Source organism: Melospiza georgiana, chromosome 2 (assembly GCF_028018845.1).
Source record: "Melospiza georgiana isolate bMelGeo1 chromosome 2, bMelGeo1.pri, whole genome shotgun sequence".
In the NCBI taxonomy this organism is placed as follows: domain Eukaryota; kingdom Metazoa; phylum Chordata; class Aves; order Passeriformes; family Passerellidae; genus Melospiza; species Melospiza georgiana.
The window spans coordinates 15,983,084-16,000,967 of record NC_080431.1 but is presented as its reverse complement, the minus strand read 5'-3'; the positions used below and the strand labels follow the sequence as shown (position 1 = coordinate 16,000,967).

Sequence of the window (17,884 nt, the reverse complement as noted above, 5' to 3'; positions counted from 1 at the left end):
TCTGTGATTCTGTGATGCTGGAGTAAACTTGCTCCAGGTTCTCAGCATCTTTCTGCAGTGAGAGGCACAACCGGGTATAGTCTAACAATGGAGGAATGACTGACACAGCCCTGGATGCAGCTGGCTGCCTCTGCTGCCAAGGCTCACTGCCAGCTCCTGTCCAGCTCCCAGGGCCCCCAGCACCCTTTTCCCAGGGCTGCTTCCCCCAATCCCTATGTCATTGTACTTTTCAAGGTGCAGCACTTTGCATTTGCTTTTTCATTAAATGTGCCAGAAGATCCTGACTTTATCTTCTGTGCTGAGGTATCCCTCTCTGTCCCGCCTCCATACTATTCAAAATGTCCCTGAGCATAACAAAGGTGTACCCTGACATTTTATCATAATATTTCTATTTAAAATTCCTACTGATTCCTATTTTATCTGTCAAGTATTGGTCTGAAAAGCACTTTCCCCTCATGTTTTCTTAGTCACTTAACAAAGAAGTTTGGACTTTTCTCCACATGGATGCCGATGTGCTCCTGCTGCCATCAAACACTGCAGGTACAAGTATGCAGTGCTCTCTCATCCCTTATCAACATTCTAAAACTATCAGAAATATTTTAAGACACAGAAAAAAACCCTTATGGTTCCTACATTTTAACACATTCACCAACATGACAAATCTTTTTTTTTCAGACTTGTGCTCTGCTGTTCTCACTAGATGGATGGATTACTTACCAGGTTTCATTTTTTTTTTTAAGTAATGACATCTTTAACAGTTTTCAGCTGCTAATAAATGCTATTTGTAGAGACATCCATGCCTACTTGCAAGAGACTAGCTACAAAGACATATCAGCTATAGAGCACAGTGGAAGTTCATGATTATAAGAGGAATACAAGCTTAAAGTGAAAAATCTAGAGTCTGCAAAAGTGAACACTGTTTGGATTATTATTTCAGTAAACTGACTTTGCCAAAAAGGTATCTCTGACTCAGTAAAGTCCCACTCTGACTTATCTTGCAGCTAATGAGGATGTATGGACTAAAAGCAAGCTCCATATTCCAAAAAATCCACAATTAATCACATCAGCATTACTTGAAAAGTGCAAGAGAAACAGTATGCAAAAGAGGCAGCTCATGAAACCACAGTTGCTCATTATTAGTGGTCTTGGAAGAGACTGAGTATAAAACTCAAGATAAAATCATAAGGCACAGGATGGACAGAATTGCACTTATTTTGTAAAAAAAAAAATTCAGAGTATGGCAATGATGGAAATTAATGTATTTGCTTCCCCCCATTTTTTAGTCACTGTCTCACTTTTAAAAGAAACCAATACACTGAAAGTCTACATGCTAAAACTTTTTTGTCAAAAGATTGACTTAAAGTCTTGATTGAGCTATGATTTCCAAATATCCTATTATAAAACTCTTTTTTCTCAATCAAAAAATGTATGACCCTAAGCATCATAGTTATTTCATAAGTAGTATTTAGCCTGAACTAATAACTTATCACCACATTAGAAAATGAATCAGTATTAGCTCTATTCATATGATGGATTAAAGTACAAAACCGAAATATTTTGAGAGACTATTAATTTTCTAAGGAAATCATATACTTAGCCTATTTTATAAAGACAAAATATACTTTGATGACTAATATCAGAATTTAGGTGGAATCATCACAGACTCATTGTACAGCAAGATATGAAAACCAGTATGTTATTAAAGGCCCAGCAGTAACTCACCTGAGAGGGTTGCATTTTTCTTTTCTGTCAAATCCCTTATTTTGCTCTCCTTTCTTTAAATGTAGGTATATCCATAATGTATATGGATACATTTGTCCCCATATGTTCTTTTTCAAATACTTCTCCATTTAACATTTAGTGCTCATTTACAGTCTAACTGAGAGCTCATTAATAACAGAAGGCTTGACTGCTTTCAGCAGGTTTTGGATCCCATTCATGCTTACCTTGGATGCTTTGTGCAGCACTGCTTGCTTTGTCTACCCTGGTTATTCAAATGTGATCACAACCGTTCTCTGGCCCTGAGGCAAATGGTAAGAGATCCATATCAGTACTACTACCCTTGCCTTGCTCTCCACGGCAGAGAGGAATCCAAATCATCTACTGGGAATAGTCCCTGGAGCTGTGTCTTTCCCTGAACCACTCCCAGATCTGTCTGGAAGGGAGCCAGCCTGTCAGATCCCAAGAAAGGCTGGGGATTGCTCTGCACTTCGGCTGTGCCATTCCAGGGACATTCCCTGGCATTGGCTCACTCAGTAAAACAGATACAGCCCTTCACTTTGACAGCACTGGTTACCACAACCAAAAATCAGTGGTCAGTATTAATCTATCTCAGAAAAAAAAGGGAAAAATATGGAAGAAAAACTGCCTCAAAATCATACGGAGCTGGTGGAGCACTGAACTGTTGCACAGCTTCTACTGAAGCCACATTTAAAGGTTTCATTGTGACTGTACAGGGAGAGCAGATTCTCCCTGTTCTGCTCTGGTATAAATGAAGCCATACATTCCTCTCAGTAGGATTTGACATGACCATTATTTCAAGGCACACATTTTTTTTCCAGAGAAATAATGATAAGTTTCCTGCTCAGGAAATTCACACTCACAAGCTAGGCAGGACATATCTCAGTCCTAAAGCTGAAACAATCTCAATATAAAATCAAACATTATTTCCTCATTCATGGAAAACATGACTTTCTATAACTAATTATCAATACACAGTTTTAGGTATCAAGATCCACAGTTATACACTCCATATCAGCAACTATGAAAACAGGAAAATGCATAAATTCTAGGAGATAAATTCATGTAGTACAGGAGGAGAAGCTTTTTGTACCTGTGCTACCATGGAATGTAAAAGCTAAATAGCTCGATTTCCTTAAAACTTACAGCTGGTATCCAGCAAAATGCAAATTTCAAATCAAGCAGCTTGTTGTTAAACATGTTAATAAGAGAGAACTGATGGATCCTATTAACCAGCATCTGAAAGTCAAGACTTTGCAGACAGAAGGGATTTCTAATCTGTGCTCACACTCTTTCCTGGGAAAGTTAGGAATACACTGAATCCTAATGGCTGACCCTGGATATTTTTTTTACATTTACAAGCAGATGTTGTGAAGTGAGGGGAAAAAATAAAATATGGTGATTTCAGAAAATTTGCAGATATTATTTGATGAAGGAAAGGGAGAAATTTAAATAAGAACAGGCCATTTGATTTTGAGTCAAATGTTTACCCCTGTGTTTTCTTGTACCTTTTCAGCTACACTTGGTGTTTCCTGTTTTGCTCTGACTTACTGTTGAGACATTCTTTGTCTGTGGCATTTGCTAGCTACCGTCAGCACAGGTTGTCTGGGGTGTCCTTTTGCTGGATAAATGCATATTGCCTCAGAGTAATTCAGTTTACTCACACAGAATCCCACCGTGACCCTCTGTAACATCACTGTTTACTTTGTCTGCTGAGAGCCGGAGGCAAACAGCTGCATCTTATTTGCTGAAAGAAATGGAGCAGGCTGAAAACTGTCAAGACAGGATTCCCCCAGCCTATTAGCATGTGCTGCCTGTCTCACCCTTTTAGCTGTGCTGCTGGCTGCCACTGCCATCAGAGGCAATAATTATTCCTTGGTTTAGTTCACCTCACAAAGCCTACCCATACAGCAGCAATTGCCTAGGATTCTCCCCCCACCAGTGATGCTCCTAGGAGGGCAGCAGTGAATTTGTACTGTCACTTCCAGCACCCTTTCTCTCTGAGCTGTGTAAGGGGAGCTATCAGATGGTGTTATTCCAGAAGCCACATACACATGGTATTTACCATGGAGCAGGTAAATACAGAAACAGGCCACTTATTTTGTCAGGGAAGCTGCATTTGTGGAAGCTTTGTGTAAACACTGGGAGCAAAGAGAGGAGACACAGGCCATGGAAAATATCAAGAGACAAAACTCACTCTGCTTGAGGAAAAAGCTCCTCTGAAGAATTTTGTGTTAGTGTGATACCAGCAAGCCAAATTTCAGAGGAAGAGGCTGGTAGTAAGAAGGAGGTTGCAGAACCAGCTGCGGAATTCCTAGGTCTGGTTCAGACCTTAAGAGCCATCAGCTCAATTATAATTTTGTAAATCACAGCTCTGGAAAGAAGAGAACAAGAACAAGAAGGTTTCTTCTGCTTTCTTCTCTGATGGATTTGTGCTGATAGAAAGACAGTGCTCTTATTTTACATTTATTTCAGTGTCAATCATTACAAGCTACAAACCCTTCCCTCTTTCCTAGAAGCAATATCAGGGACATCCCTGGATCAGGTAAACTCTCAGAGCTGGTGTGGGAGGGATAACATTCAGACTTTTTTTTCCCTGTCTGAAGGACTCTGGCTTGTTTGAATTATTATTTTTTTTTCCCCAGCATGAGACTAAGAATACCATTCTGAAATGGAGAAAAAAGCCTTCTCCTACAGTGGTAAAGGATGAAGAATATCTGGATAGGCTGCCATCTCTCCTGCCTGGTAGTATCTGAGCAAGAACTTGGAACACATTTTCAGTGCAGCAAGTGTGTTGGACTCCAGACAGTGCACATGTTTCAGAGACTGGGGACTTCATTCATCACATCTTCTCTAGGAAGTGATCTCTGAAGGCCATTCTGAGATCCATAACAAACCACACAGGGCGGGAAGAAGGACAGTCCTTGTCCCACTGCTTGGGACAATATTCTGCCTGAGAAGAAACATTTGTTCCCCCCATGTCCCCATGTTCCCCATGTTTTCAAGTCTAATATGGAAAAGAAGTAGTTGACTTTACTCTGTTAATAGCTTTATTTACTACTAGGTGTGTTGATTGGCTGACCAGAGTCTACTTTTTGTATTTGCGCATTTAAAACCTGCTGGTGTGCTGGAAAAGGCAGAGGCAATTTGCTAAGAAACACAGCTTCCCTTTTTTAAACCGTTGTCTTCAAGTTTGTGTGGATACAGCAGTTCTTCTTGAACATTTAAGTCTGTTTAAGTCTCTGTGTGGTATCTCAGTTGTAGAACAGCCTTTACTGCTGGGCTTTAGCTGCTGTTGAAAGAATCTATGTGATGAGACACTGTCTCAACCTTCCTCCCCCTCAAACATAGTTTCAAATATTGTAAAAATAAACCTACAAAACCACAAAAACAAAACAAAACAAAACAAACAAACAAACAAACAGGGGTTTGATACTCCCAGAAGCATCACATCAGTTCTATTTACTGCTCCCAGAATGCTTCTACAGATATTTTTCTCATTTTTCTCATATATTTACAGGATTTCTCATACCAGCTCCGGCAGTGACTGCAACTCAGAAGTCTTGGCATAAGTGATTGCACTGGACTGAGCAGATAAATTGTTTGAGCTGCTCCTGAGGAGCAATCCAAGGAATATTTTTGGTTCACCTGTACCATAATCCTGCCCACCAAATAGGGATAGCTGTTCTGGAAAACTTCTCAGAAAACATTCATATTTTGCTTTCCAAGTGAGCTTCTAAGAATAATAAATGAATTTAGATATCTATTTAGTTTGTTTTTAAGTTCATTTTGAAAGGATAGAGTGATGGTCAATGACACTGTCACTAACCTCAAAGCAAGAACATATGGCTATTGCAGATGCATTGTGATAAACATCCATACCGTGCACAAATACAGATAATCAGTGGCTAAAAACTGTCACTAAATACACCTAAGTCAGAATTGTTCTGCAACCAGCCCCTAAGGAAAGAGCTAAGAGAAATAATGAAATGTAAAACTTCAGGCCTAATTTAATATGTTTTTTTGTTTTAAAATTTTCACCATACAAAGGCGTGAAAAAAACTAATTTTCATGCCTTTCATTTTTAATGAGAATGAAAGCTCAAGCCAAAAGAGCCCTGAATTTAAGGTTTCTACATTTTCACTAATGGTGCCAGGAGGAAGGCAGATGTCCCTTACTGCTTTAAATGCTACTCCTGCCTCCAGTACTCCACTTCAAAGCACTCGACTACTCTCTCACATCAGAGTGTAGCAGTGTGGAGACAGCATGAGAGTCAGGGTACCCTCACATTTACGATCAAGTCTTTTTATGAGTCTCTTTCAAATTGTCTTCTCTTGCTTCTCCATCCAGCGCCACAAAATTCCAGTGCTGGAACTAGAACTCGTTCCACACATCCAGGTCTGTAGAGCTGCAGAGTTTCATGATGAGCTGCATGGGTCCTGCCAATGACTCTGGGTCATCCTGAGGGGCTGGAGTTTGCACAGCTCTTGGGTACCTGAGCCAAGGAGTTTGGAAGTAGCTTGGCTTGTTTACAATACAGTCATTCCCCTAAATGCCAACCCTTGAAATGACTACTATTGAACTTATCTAGGTCTAGAAAAAGGTCAACACATTTAGCTGCTAACATTTGCAGTAAGAAGCATTTTACTTTACTTCAGTAAGAAGCATTTTTGCCATCTTTGAGGCAGACTGTTTCAGTACTTTACAAACATTTTTGGAAGCCTGGACATGAAAGAATATTTACTTCTGCACAGAATTTTGGAAAGCTTGATTTTCATTTAAGCCTAAAACAAATATAAATGTCACAATCTTGACATTTTCTGTGAAATGGAATTATTGTTCTCTACTGAGGTTCTTCACCAAAGACAATTTAATGCTGAGATGGATGTAAAGAAGTTAAAAACATCTGAAGAGATTTCTCACTCAAGCTGAGAATTTAATTAGAGACCTTCACTAAAATGTATGTCCATATTTAATTCTTCATTATGTTTCTAATGCTGGAATTCCTGTAAAATGAAGTGACATGACATTTACTGCCATAAATCCAAATTCTTCTTTGGTGTCAGGAACATAAATGTGGTACAAATAATTTTTTTTTCTCTTAGATATGGCCAATTTATCACAATTGGTTTACAATTAATGATGTAGTGGTTCCTTAACAAACTAATTTGTGATTCTGCATTGTGAATTACAAATAAAATTCTTAAGGTGTTAAAGAAAAGATGTTGAAGAAAAGACATTGCTATGAAAAGAAAAATCCTGTAAATGTCTACCTGATTTATCCAAGTCACAATTAAAAGTGGGATATTATTAAAAACTTTGGGTCTGAAATGCACTAATATGAACCAGTATGGTGTAGTTATTGTACTCAAGTATCAGACAGGATGGAGAGGACACAAAGCTAAGCCAGCTCAATGGAGAGGATCCAAAATAGAGTAACTAATTTAAAAGAAATGCCTGCAGTTCTCAGAAATGGACAATATAAAAGGAAGAGAAAAGTCAGTGCAATTACTTTTCCTCAGTGCCCCTCCTCTTCAGCAGTGACTTGGTGTCAATATGAGAGAGTCTACAGTAGGTCTGACCAAGGTGCTGCCTACTCTAGGATCCCTTTCTAGTAGCCATAAATAGATACAGTGTAAGGTCATTGGAAATCAAAAAGTGCAGTGATATTTTCCTCTGTGATCAATACAAGTACTTAAAATGCAAAATAAATATGAATTTTTATGATAATACCCTTTTTTTTTCCACTTGAAATTTAGACTTAATTTGTTCTTCTAATAATCTTTGGATTAAAATTATTTATGGTAATCACACACAAAGCCTCTTTCACATGTTGGAACAGATAACCAAATCAAATTCCATATTATGTGGTTTTAGGCTGTAACAGCAAACAATGAAGTCAACCAGAAATTTAAATGCTTTGGTGAAAAAAACCTCAGAACAGAAACCCAGAACAGTCTTCAGCAGCAAAATATACCAGTTTTCAGATATTCTGAAATGGAAAATTATTCTTGGGACATTGTGTTTATCCAGAAACAACAGGTCTTTTCTGTGATACATTATCCAGATAATGGCAGACATCTAGATCAGGAGAAGACTGTCGATTAAGGTGGTATTTTTACAGGCTATATAGATATTCTGAAAATAGGAATCAAGTGTACTTTCTCTAGACTCTTCTAACCTTTTTCTGCTGCAATAATAGAAACCACAATTATTTCCTTGGAAAATCACCTAGCATGGGCTGAATGGCAACTGTATTGCCAGCAGTTCTGCGTGCTCCTGTGCAATTCTCTGTATAGGGCATCTGTGGCTAGCCAAGAAAGGGCGTTTTTGTAATGAGTTGCATTGAACTCTTACTAGCAGCGCTTCCTCCCACTTTGCACCTACAGCAAGAGATTCAGATTGAGAGTTGCAAGTAGTCTGTAGTGAAAACGTATATTTGCCACTGACACTAAACTGGCAAGAGCTGTTGACTCCTTTGAGGGCACAGAGGCCCTGCAGAGAGATGGACAATCAACAATTCTATGAAGTTTAACAAGTGTTATATTCTGCACCTGGGATGGAGCAACACTGGATGTGCAGACAGACTGGGGAACAAGAAGCTGCAGAGCAGTGCCACAGAAAGGGACCTGTGGTTCCTGGCCATTGGCAAGCTGAACATGAGCCAGCAGTGCCCTGACAGCCAGGAGGGACATCCCTGTCTGGGGGCATCAGGGACAGCATGGCCAGCTGGGCAAGGGAGGGGATTGTGTATCAGGAAAAGCTCTCTCACCCAGGGTTGGGCACCGGAACAGGCTCCCCAGGGAAGTGATCACAGCACCAAGCCTGTTTTCACTTTGAGTGTTTGGAGAACAGCCCCAGGCACATGGTGTGATTCTTGGGGTGTCCTGCACAGGGCATGGAATCAGACTTGATGAGCCTGACAGGTCCCTTCCAACTCCACATATTCTATCAGAGGTTGATGACTCTCCTGTGTTTAGAGATCTGATCTGAAAATTAGTCACAGAAAGTCACCCTCATTCCCTATTAATTAAGGCAATTATGTAAAATATATTAATCTCGTTCTGAGAAGTGTGCTGAAGCTTAATTGACTAAGTTTTAATGAATTGAGAATTTTACTTTAAAGATATAGAAGTTTGATGCCTTATACACTCATTCCTCCAGCATCTACAGGTAAAAGATAAAAAGTTGAAAGCACAGCTTTTTGTATTACTCATGCTTTGTAAGTTTTTTGCTTTTGTCAAAAAGAAAGTATATGTATTTTGTTGTAGAAATAGGAAGGAGATGGAGATATGATTATTATCTTTATTAAGTTGCTTAAGACAAAAAGCTGAGTTGCTTAGAGAAAAAAGGCCTGGGATTTCATCACAAAAGCGCAAGTAGGGATTTAATTTGCAATCCACAGTTGAGATGTTAGCTGTGCCATAGCCTGCTCTACCTGATGATAAGGGAAAATTATTTACTAGATATCAAAGGAACACCTGCCTTTGACAGGACAGTAATTTTCATACATATACATTACATTTTGTTTTTCTCCAAGTTTGAGTCAATCTCAATACAGGGTATTTGGCAAGCTTTAGTCCCAAGGTACATCTAAGTATTTGTATTATTTGTCAGTTGTAACTATCTTCCTGTGACTTTCAATGCTTAAACTGGAGAATGTGGGATAAGACACTGATATGTGAAGCTACCTGCTTCACAAATAATATTGAAAATACGTCACTTAGGAAGTAAATGAAGAAAGGGGTCACATAATGAACAGATATCAAGGATTCCGGAAAATGATAACAGTATTGGTAACAATAAATTGTTAATAATCTAAAGTTTCCACACCTTTGCTGTTTTTACCAAACCATTTGGAAAGGAATAGGTCACTGAAGAATGGGTAGATTTGAATATACATACTTACTTGTACTGAAACACTAACATTATTTTACAAAACTTGATGCCTATACATTGGGGACATATATAAAGGAAATATCTTCGTAATTTTTCTTCTTAAGCACCTAGATGTGGGGTTGCAAACTTGTGTATTTTCTTTTTCTCAGACATAGAAGTTGTTTATGTCAATTTTTTCTCAACAAGTGGGAAAAATAGGAAACATTGTGCCTTCATCTCAATGGACTAAAGGTAAAAAATTCACTTTTAGTGAATTAAAATAAAGGTAAGGTAAAATCACACTTCCTTGGAAGGAGCATACTTCCCCTTCAAAATCCACATGAATACTCTGCCAATCTAAGCATGGGTGATTGGTTAGGATTTGTTCTACCTTTTGTTCTGAAGGTGAAATGATTCCCCTTTGCATGGAATAATTTAATATCAACTATACCAATTAAGAGAAATAACATCACGACCTAGCAAAATCTGAGTATCATTCCTCAACACTGATGAACAGAAAATTCTGTCCTTGCTCATGAATATTTAATATGAAATGCTTAAACATGTAATTGTCTCTTCCTTTTATAAAGAATGTCTTACATGTTGAATAGTCAAAAATATTTGGATATCCTGCTAAGGAGTGCTGTTTTGTGATTAAAGGATTGAATTCGGTATCAAATCTAAGGCCTTGTCTATTTGACAGAGCAAGGGCTCTGCAGATGACCATTCAGTTTCAGTCTGTCTTGCAGACTAAAATTTTCACTTCCAGAAATCACAGAGAACAAAAAAGACTTATGTGTCTGTGTATTATCACTTATCTGCTCTCAAGTCTCATTTTATATGGTGTAAAAACAAATCCCTGTGTAACAATACAACTGCAGTTTCAATGACAACTCTTCCCAACCTTAGAGAAATCACCTTACCTAGGTTCTCACCTGTTACCGCTTTGCAGAGCAAAAAACTTCTCTTGTTACATGGGAAGTATTTTTCATGAAATTGAATACTATATGATCTGGATCACTGTTTGAACCAGCAGGGGCTAGTGATGTATTTTAAAAAAAGGACAGGTTCAACCACCAAGAAAAGAAAGTTGTTGCCATTTGATTTTTTTTTTTTTTGTTGCCCTTGTGAAAGACAATGCTCTCAGTTCAGTTCACAATAACTGTTCAGCACATCAGAAAACCACAAATGTGTTCTACTGCAATTCTGGATGAGATTTTCTCACAAAGAGGTCAGGAGCCAAAAGGACATAAGTGTTCTCAAGCCTTGGAATTATTCTCCAGGCGAGAGGGAGGCATGCTGGGGACCTGTCTGCATTGCTTTTATATTGCCAAGGAGGCTTTCATCTCCAAGGCTGATGATCCCATACAGAAACTCCCTGATTCCCAGAAGTAACTCTTCCTGACTTCAAAATGGCCCACAATTTTACTTTCTAGTTTTAAGTTTTTTAGTTAAGATTGTCAATGGGTTATAACTTCTGAAAATGAAGGAAACTGCACACGATAGAGTGCTGTTCTAGGCCATGTCTTCAACTGTCATGAAATTTTATTTTGGTTTTTCTTCACCATATAATTGCCAATAAATAAAATACTAAAAATTATAAAAACAAAAGGAGGATTCTTCTAGGAACTTAATATGCATTAGGCAACAGGTGGCAAAAATATCAGAAGTAGCACATGACAACTTCTAGTTTTACACAACTTGTAGGGAGTCATCTCTGATGACTGCCATCTTACTACTTTGCATGAAAGGTTAAATAAATTTTTGCCAGCTGTTACCCTAGAAAATAGATGAACACTTGAAGTATGTGAAAAAAGGCAAATTGTAAAAACACACACATATGTTCACTCGTATTTCTCAGCTACTTTCAATCCATCTACTTATCCTGGAACTGCACTTAGTATACAGTAGCTTCCTTGCTCATAAAATATTGATTCAGGTTTTTTATCGTATATCTTTCTTGAACTTTGATCTTTCATACTTACTGCTCCCTTGATGAAATATTTAGAAGTACATTTTCCATGTGAAAGGTAAATTTAGAGGTTTTTTATGGTATCCTCTGTTAATGCACTAGCTTCAACCCACATGAGACCCAAGCTGAACTCTATCTTGGTCACGTTTAGTTGATCATTGCACTTGCAAAAATCTTCCATTCCAAAGCAACTTTTATTTTAAGGTAAAGGTTTTTTTTGGTTTTTTTTTTTACCTGGTTGGAGTGGTTTACAACACTTTCTCACCAGGTACATTGAGACAGACTTGAGAAGATACATCCAAAGAACTAACTTTAATAGTTACTTCCCAGCAGATAAAAATGTACAAGCTTTATGATAAAACAACACTCCTAACTTAAAAAACCAACCAAACAACCAAAATCAACGACAAAACCATCAAAAAACCCACAGAAAACATTATACATATATTTATAGACAGTGAATATTATTAATTTTGTCAAAGTAAGCAAACTACTGTAATAACTCCTTTACCAATTTCATCAATTTGAACACTTAGCATAAGAAAAAAAAATTCTCTTGAGGTTGAGAACTGATGAAATCTCAGTTCATAGCTCATTAAACATACAGAATTGAATTTGGCATACAAGAACAAGCATGGTCCAGCTAAAGCTTTTCAAGGGTCTGGAGGACTCAAGGGTTCTGTCCACCATAGTTTCTCTCATACCTGAATGTTTCTTGTCTCAACCTAGACACTAACTTTCACAAAGCTTGTAGAAACTCCCTTAATTTTGAGACCTTTATCTCCTTGTTTTATTTTGGCTGAGGGCTGACAAGGTTATAAGGAACGGAGACATAGGGTGGCACACAGACATACATGTATATAGAGCAAGAACAAACACCTGCTTCTGTTATAGTGTAGCTGTGTAAATTAGAATATGATACTAAAATCAGTGGAGCAGTAGGTACTTAAGAAAATGGACAATGAACAATAAGAGAATGCATCCTGTTTTCCACAGGATTGTTTTGTATTTCAAATGTACGACTTGGGATTCTTCCCAAAGAGGTGGCACATCAATAGGCCAATGGAAGTTCATCCACATCAAGGCATGTAGCATGGGCAACAAACAGGAGGAGCTAGAAACTGTGCAGTTGGAAAACTATGATTAGTTGAAGTCATGAAAAGTGTTGGTCTTGCAGCTGGACTCAATGATCTTAATGTTCTTTTCAAACCTAAGGAATCCTATGATCATGTATTGCTTGTTTTGAATATGCTGCTTACAGTTCTTGATTAAGACAAGCTGTTTGGACAGATAGAAGTGAAGAAGCAGAGAAAACAGTATAGAGATTTTCTCACTCCAAATTTTAAATTCACAAAATTCTGTGTTTAGGAGATATTACTATGGGGAGAAATTTCCATATAAAGTGTACTGAATAATTTCAATAGGAAACTTCTTTTTTTTATAATTAGAAAAATAATAGAGTAGTCCAAAAGTATTGGAGTTGGTGTTGTTATTGAGGTGCAGAACCAGGATTTAGTTTAATTTTTTAAATATTGTTCATTGTATGACTCTCCATCCAAGCATTATTTAGGGGAATAATAAAGACTGTATTCCCAAATAGAAAATTTCATGGAAATGAAATGATCAAATTTTAAAAGACAGTCTTCAAAATAAAGCACATCTACCAGCTACATATTTAATTCAAAGCATTTTTATAGTTTGATAACATAAACTCAGTTTTCACACAATGTAACATCTGTGTTTATTTTACTGAGACAGCTGGAATGTTAAAAGAACTATTAAACTTGTGTCAAACAAACATTTTGGTAGAAGAAAAGCTGATATCTCAGACAACACCTGAAGACTTTTATCTCAAACAAGTCTTATCTCAGACAAAACCTGAAGTTTTTATATGTCATTTATATTATATATGAGTTTTTTATGACCTTTAAAAAAACCCCAAACCAAACAAAGTTTTCATTCTGCATTTTTGCCCGCCTTATCAGTGTCCAAGGTAAGAAAGTTTTGATGCAGAAAAATTACAATACAGAAGCACAGAGAACTATCTTACCTTCTGGCTCCCTGATCTTGCGTCCTGCTGCAGATTTTCGTAGCACACTCCTTCCTGAGTTGAACAAGCTCGTTAACTCATCAAGGGGACTGGTCAATGACCTTGAGTTTGTAGGGCTGTATGAAAACGAAGACGAATTTGAGTTCAATTTCCTGTGCTCTGCTCTTGCCACCTTTGGGGAGTAAGGCAGTTTGGAAAATGGAGAAGACGAGCCTCCAAGCTGAGCAGGAGTGGTTCTCTGAGGTACTTTTGGCAGATCTGAATTTGTACCTGTTTTCCCCGCACTAATCAGAAAACTAGCACAAGTCTCTGGAGGAGATGCAAAATGTATGGAAGCCCTGTAGGAAGCAGGAGGTGGTACAGGAGGAGGGGGTGGTGGCAGTGGAGGAGGTGGTGTGGAAGGAGGAGTCACTTTGGTGGAAACACTGAACACAATCAGGCCTGGAGATACTGGTCTGTCACTCTCCCCTTTCTGGCCTTTGGAGTACTGGGGTGATAATGGACTTGAACCTTCTGACTGCACAGGGTATTTTAGGTTGGTTTCCAAAACAGGAAGCTTTTTGACCTCCAGTGGTGTTAAAGGTGATTCATCAGAGGCTGGTGAACATGTGACAGGGGTTGGAGGGAATACAAGAAGTGGTGGTCTGTGGGGGAGCAAGTTAGGGAAAGGGGCTGGAATGTCACATGAGTCTTTATAGATCAAAGCTGCTTGACTGTTTCCATCCAATGTTCCATCTTCAATGTTAATATTTTTTTTGCTTTCAAACAACAGAGGAGGAGATCCAGTCACTACTGGAATTATTCCATTACCATTGCTGCCTTCTTCTGGTAGAAAATACTTCATTTCTTCATAGACAGACTCTCCTTGTTCTGGACTCTCCACTTCAGCAGAACTGCTTTTCACTGCATTCCCTACCATTTCAATATAGACAGGCTCATTTTCCTCCTCTTCTTGTGACATAAAGAGATTCAACACGCCGTGTTGTGGTCCATCAGTAGAAGCTGTTCTCTGTACTGTCACAGTGTCGTAGACACTTGGTTTAACTACTGTGTTTGCTTTTTTTACATCCCCAGGCTTTTGGCCAGGTATTTCTTCATAAGAACCACTAAGTTTTGTATTTGGACTTCGCTTTGGTTTTCTGGGAGGTATTTTTTTCATGGTGCTATAGTCATCACTGTGTGGTCTTGGACGGGTCAGTACTAGGAAAGTGAAAAAGGTCTGTGTTATTAACAAGTTAGTCAGTTTTTTTACACTGGTCTAGTACTTTAAGCCCTCAAATGTTGCCCATTTAGTTTTACAATGATCATCAGTCACAAATGCAGGACTCTAAGCCAAAGTGTAAATACTTCTAGGAATAAAATGCAGAATTTTCAGCTGGCCTTTGTTACCTGGGCATATAATCTCCTTTGGTAAACCCTACTACCACTTAAAGATGAGAATTCACACCTGAGGAAGTATATTTTGAATCCAAAATATACTTGTGCACTGCAAGATCTGTAACACATGGGAATATGAGCTTGTTTCTCCTGTTGCTCCAAGGGAGAGGGGCATGCTTTCAACTAGGAGTCAGCACAGTGCTACTTTGACATATATGCGACTGCCAGTAACTGAAATACCCCTCTTTTGTGTAATATCTCTAAATCTCTAATTATGGGATGATATTATGTCCCTCTTTTCTTTGGTACTGCAGGTGTGGAAATAATTTATAACTTTAGGGAATACCATAGCCTAAGGGCAAATCCACAAGTGAGTACACATTTAACTGAACTAGATGTCTCTTTATAGCCTCCAGGCATGTATGGAGTGAAGAGACTAGATACCTAGAAGAGTGGTCTTTTAAGACCAAATTTAAATGGTATAAATCAGAGCTGGTTTTGGACAAAAATAAAACTGACATAATTCTTGGAAAATTAGTATATGGCAGAGAAACTTGCCCTATTGTTTCATACATATAAGAGCTCTAAAACTGTTTTGTGAGTATATGTAAGCAGCATTGTTAAGACCACACATACATAAATAAATTTTTGTTCTTTCAAAACACCTCTGCTAGAACTTCTTGGTTAAATCTCTTGCAGATTTAGACACAGAAAGATTAAATTACTGCAGACCTCCTTAATCCATCCTAGTTTAAAAGCATACTGGGCATAGTTCATGTCTCCTTACATAGAGCTTGAAGGAAGAGTTAAAGAAAATGGACTTTCACCTAATGAACTGGACATGAGAACAGTAATTATTGTGAGAGACGGAGCTCTGAAGATTTCTATCCGCTGTATGCAGGACTAGGGAGTTACAGAGAGCTTTAAACCCAACCTGAAGGATCTTCCTTGATAAAACTTGGGGATCGTTTACACACAACATGACAAGTCAGGCTTATCAAGGAAAGCAGAATGCATTCCTTTCCTTCATCTTCTACCCATTGATTTCAAAGCTAAAGGAGACTAGAACAAGTGAACTCAAAACCATGCTATGTTTACCATAATACTTCTGGGATACTTCTAGACACTTGCAGCACTTTTCTTCTAAACAAAAATCACTATAACCAAATTATGGTCAAAAAAATCCACAACAACCTAAACAAACAAACACTGAATGCATAAATTATTCATGTGAGCATAGACACAATGTAGGAGAAAGTTTAATGTTTAAGTCTGTGAAATTCAAGATTCTAGCATTTCTTTAGTGATGCAAGATATTCTAACAATTTAAAAGGTGAAATAAAATGGTCAGTGGGGTAGAATAGCTCATGTTGACACATTACTAGTTTCTAGAGAGATTTCTCCAAAGAGGTTTTGATTGTTGTCAAACTGGGCAATTAGAACACATGAATATTATTTGCTGATTTGGGAACAAATGACAAATTGGCTAATTTTATTTACTGCCACTGAAATATTTCAAGGAAGCAGGACCTCTCAAAGGCATTTGACTGTGTCTAAAAGGATCAAAGTGAGGAGAATAAATCAATAACCCAGAGTAACATTTGCGACTGTCTCTGCCTTTATGTCTAACCTTCATTAGCGGTTTCCTTAGAAGCTGCCGACAAGCAAGCACTAACAGCCTCGTAGGAGGCACTCAGTCGTGTGTTGGGGTCCCTCTTTGGCTTGGGAGGAGGCTGTTTCCTTGGAGATGGCAGGCTATTGCTGTCGTCCATGCTGAAAACAGAGTGCAGGGAGGGGGATCTGATGGATGACCCGGTGGCAGAATGCACCAAGCCATCCACTGCCATGGGGACGGGCACGGAGCTGGAGTGAAAGTGCTTAGAGGTTCGACAGCCGGCAAAGCTGTCCTCAGAGACCTTCCCACCCTTGTCTTCAGCTCTGAAAACACAGAAAAGAGGCCCAGATGCATTATTCAAGCAATAACAATGAACCTGTTCATGCAAATGTAACAACAGCTTTTTGGTAAACAATCTCACAACTCCCCTGCCGCGCCGAGGGGATGTGGGTAGTAATCTTCTGACAAACAAATCCAGATCAAGCTGCTAGCTTTCTTCCATTTCCTGTTTCATGATAAATCAGGACACCGGCCCTTTTTCACACAAATGCAGCCTTGCTTAAGCAGTCTCATATTGTTGACCAGACATTCACTGAATGAATTGTTCACACTTTGATTGCTACACACAATCAAAAGCTGGGTTTTTAATCTGAATGATAATTTCTGGGAAATCCATTTTAATAGAAAGTTACTGAGGCAGCAAATGCTGAGTCTTTATCATTATTTTCTAAAAAGACAACTATAATTTCTATTTAGATAATGCAAATCTTTAAAATATTAGATGGCCTTTTTAACCAGCTACATTGGAAGCTTGAGCAATTCCACCCAGATATCCCTATATCTTCCAGTTTAAACTTAATTATTAGTTATTACTTTTAATAATAATTTTTGTTATTGTGTTATGTTATGTTTAGTTGTTTCAATTACAATCCAGTTTTTCAATTTTTCCCTTTCTTTTTTTTTTGCTATTTGAATACATATTGAGAAATAACCTTCCAGCTGCTTCTGACAAATTGATTTTTAACAAAAATTCTTCTAACATTTTATTCCTCCAAGAATCAAAACATTGAGACCCTTTTAACTTAGAGTAGTAATATAATAGATAGAAGATTTCTATACTGACATTTTACAAACAAATCCTCAAGCATTTGTTTTTTAAAATTGTATTTCTGCATGGCAAATCACCAGCAGAGCTGAAATTCATGCACAGGATATAGCCAGCTGCCCATGAAGCAAATGAAATAGCAAAAGA

General features: G+C 38.1%; 1 protein-coding gene across 4 annotated transcripts in view; it reads right to left on the bottom strand.

Moving 5' to 3' along the window:
- Positions 1 to 17,884, bottom strand: part of MYO16 (myosin XVI) — a 363,429-nt gene that overhangs the window by 33,694 nt on the left and 311,851 nt on the right. For all 4 annotated transcript variants that reach the window (XM_058044965.1, XM_058044966.1, XM_058044964.1 and 1 more), the window contains exons 31-32: positions 16,648 to 16,955; positions 13,641 to 14,840 (exon numbers count right to left, since the gene is read on the bottom strand). In XM_058044965.1, coding sequence (XP_057900948.1) covers positions 13,641 to 14,840; positions 16,648 to 16,955 — 1,508 coding nt within the window. The remainder of the gene's footprint in view (positions 1 to 13,640; positions 14,841 to 16,647; positions 16,956 to 17,884) is intronic.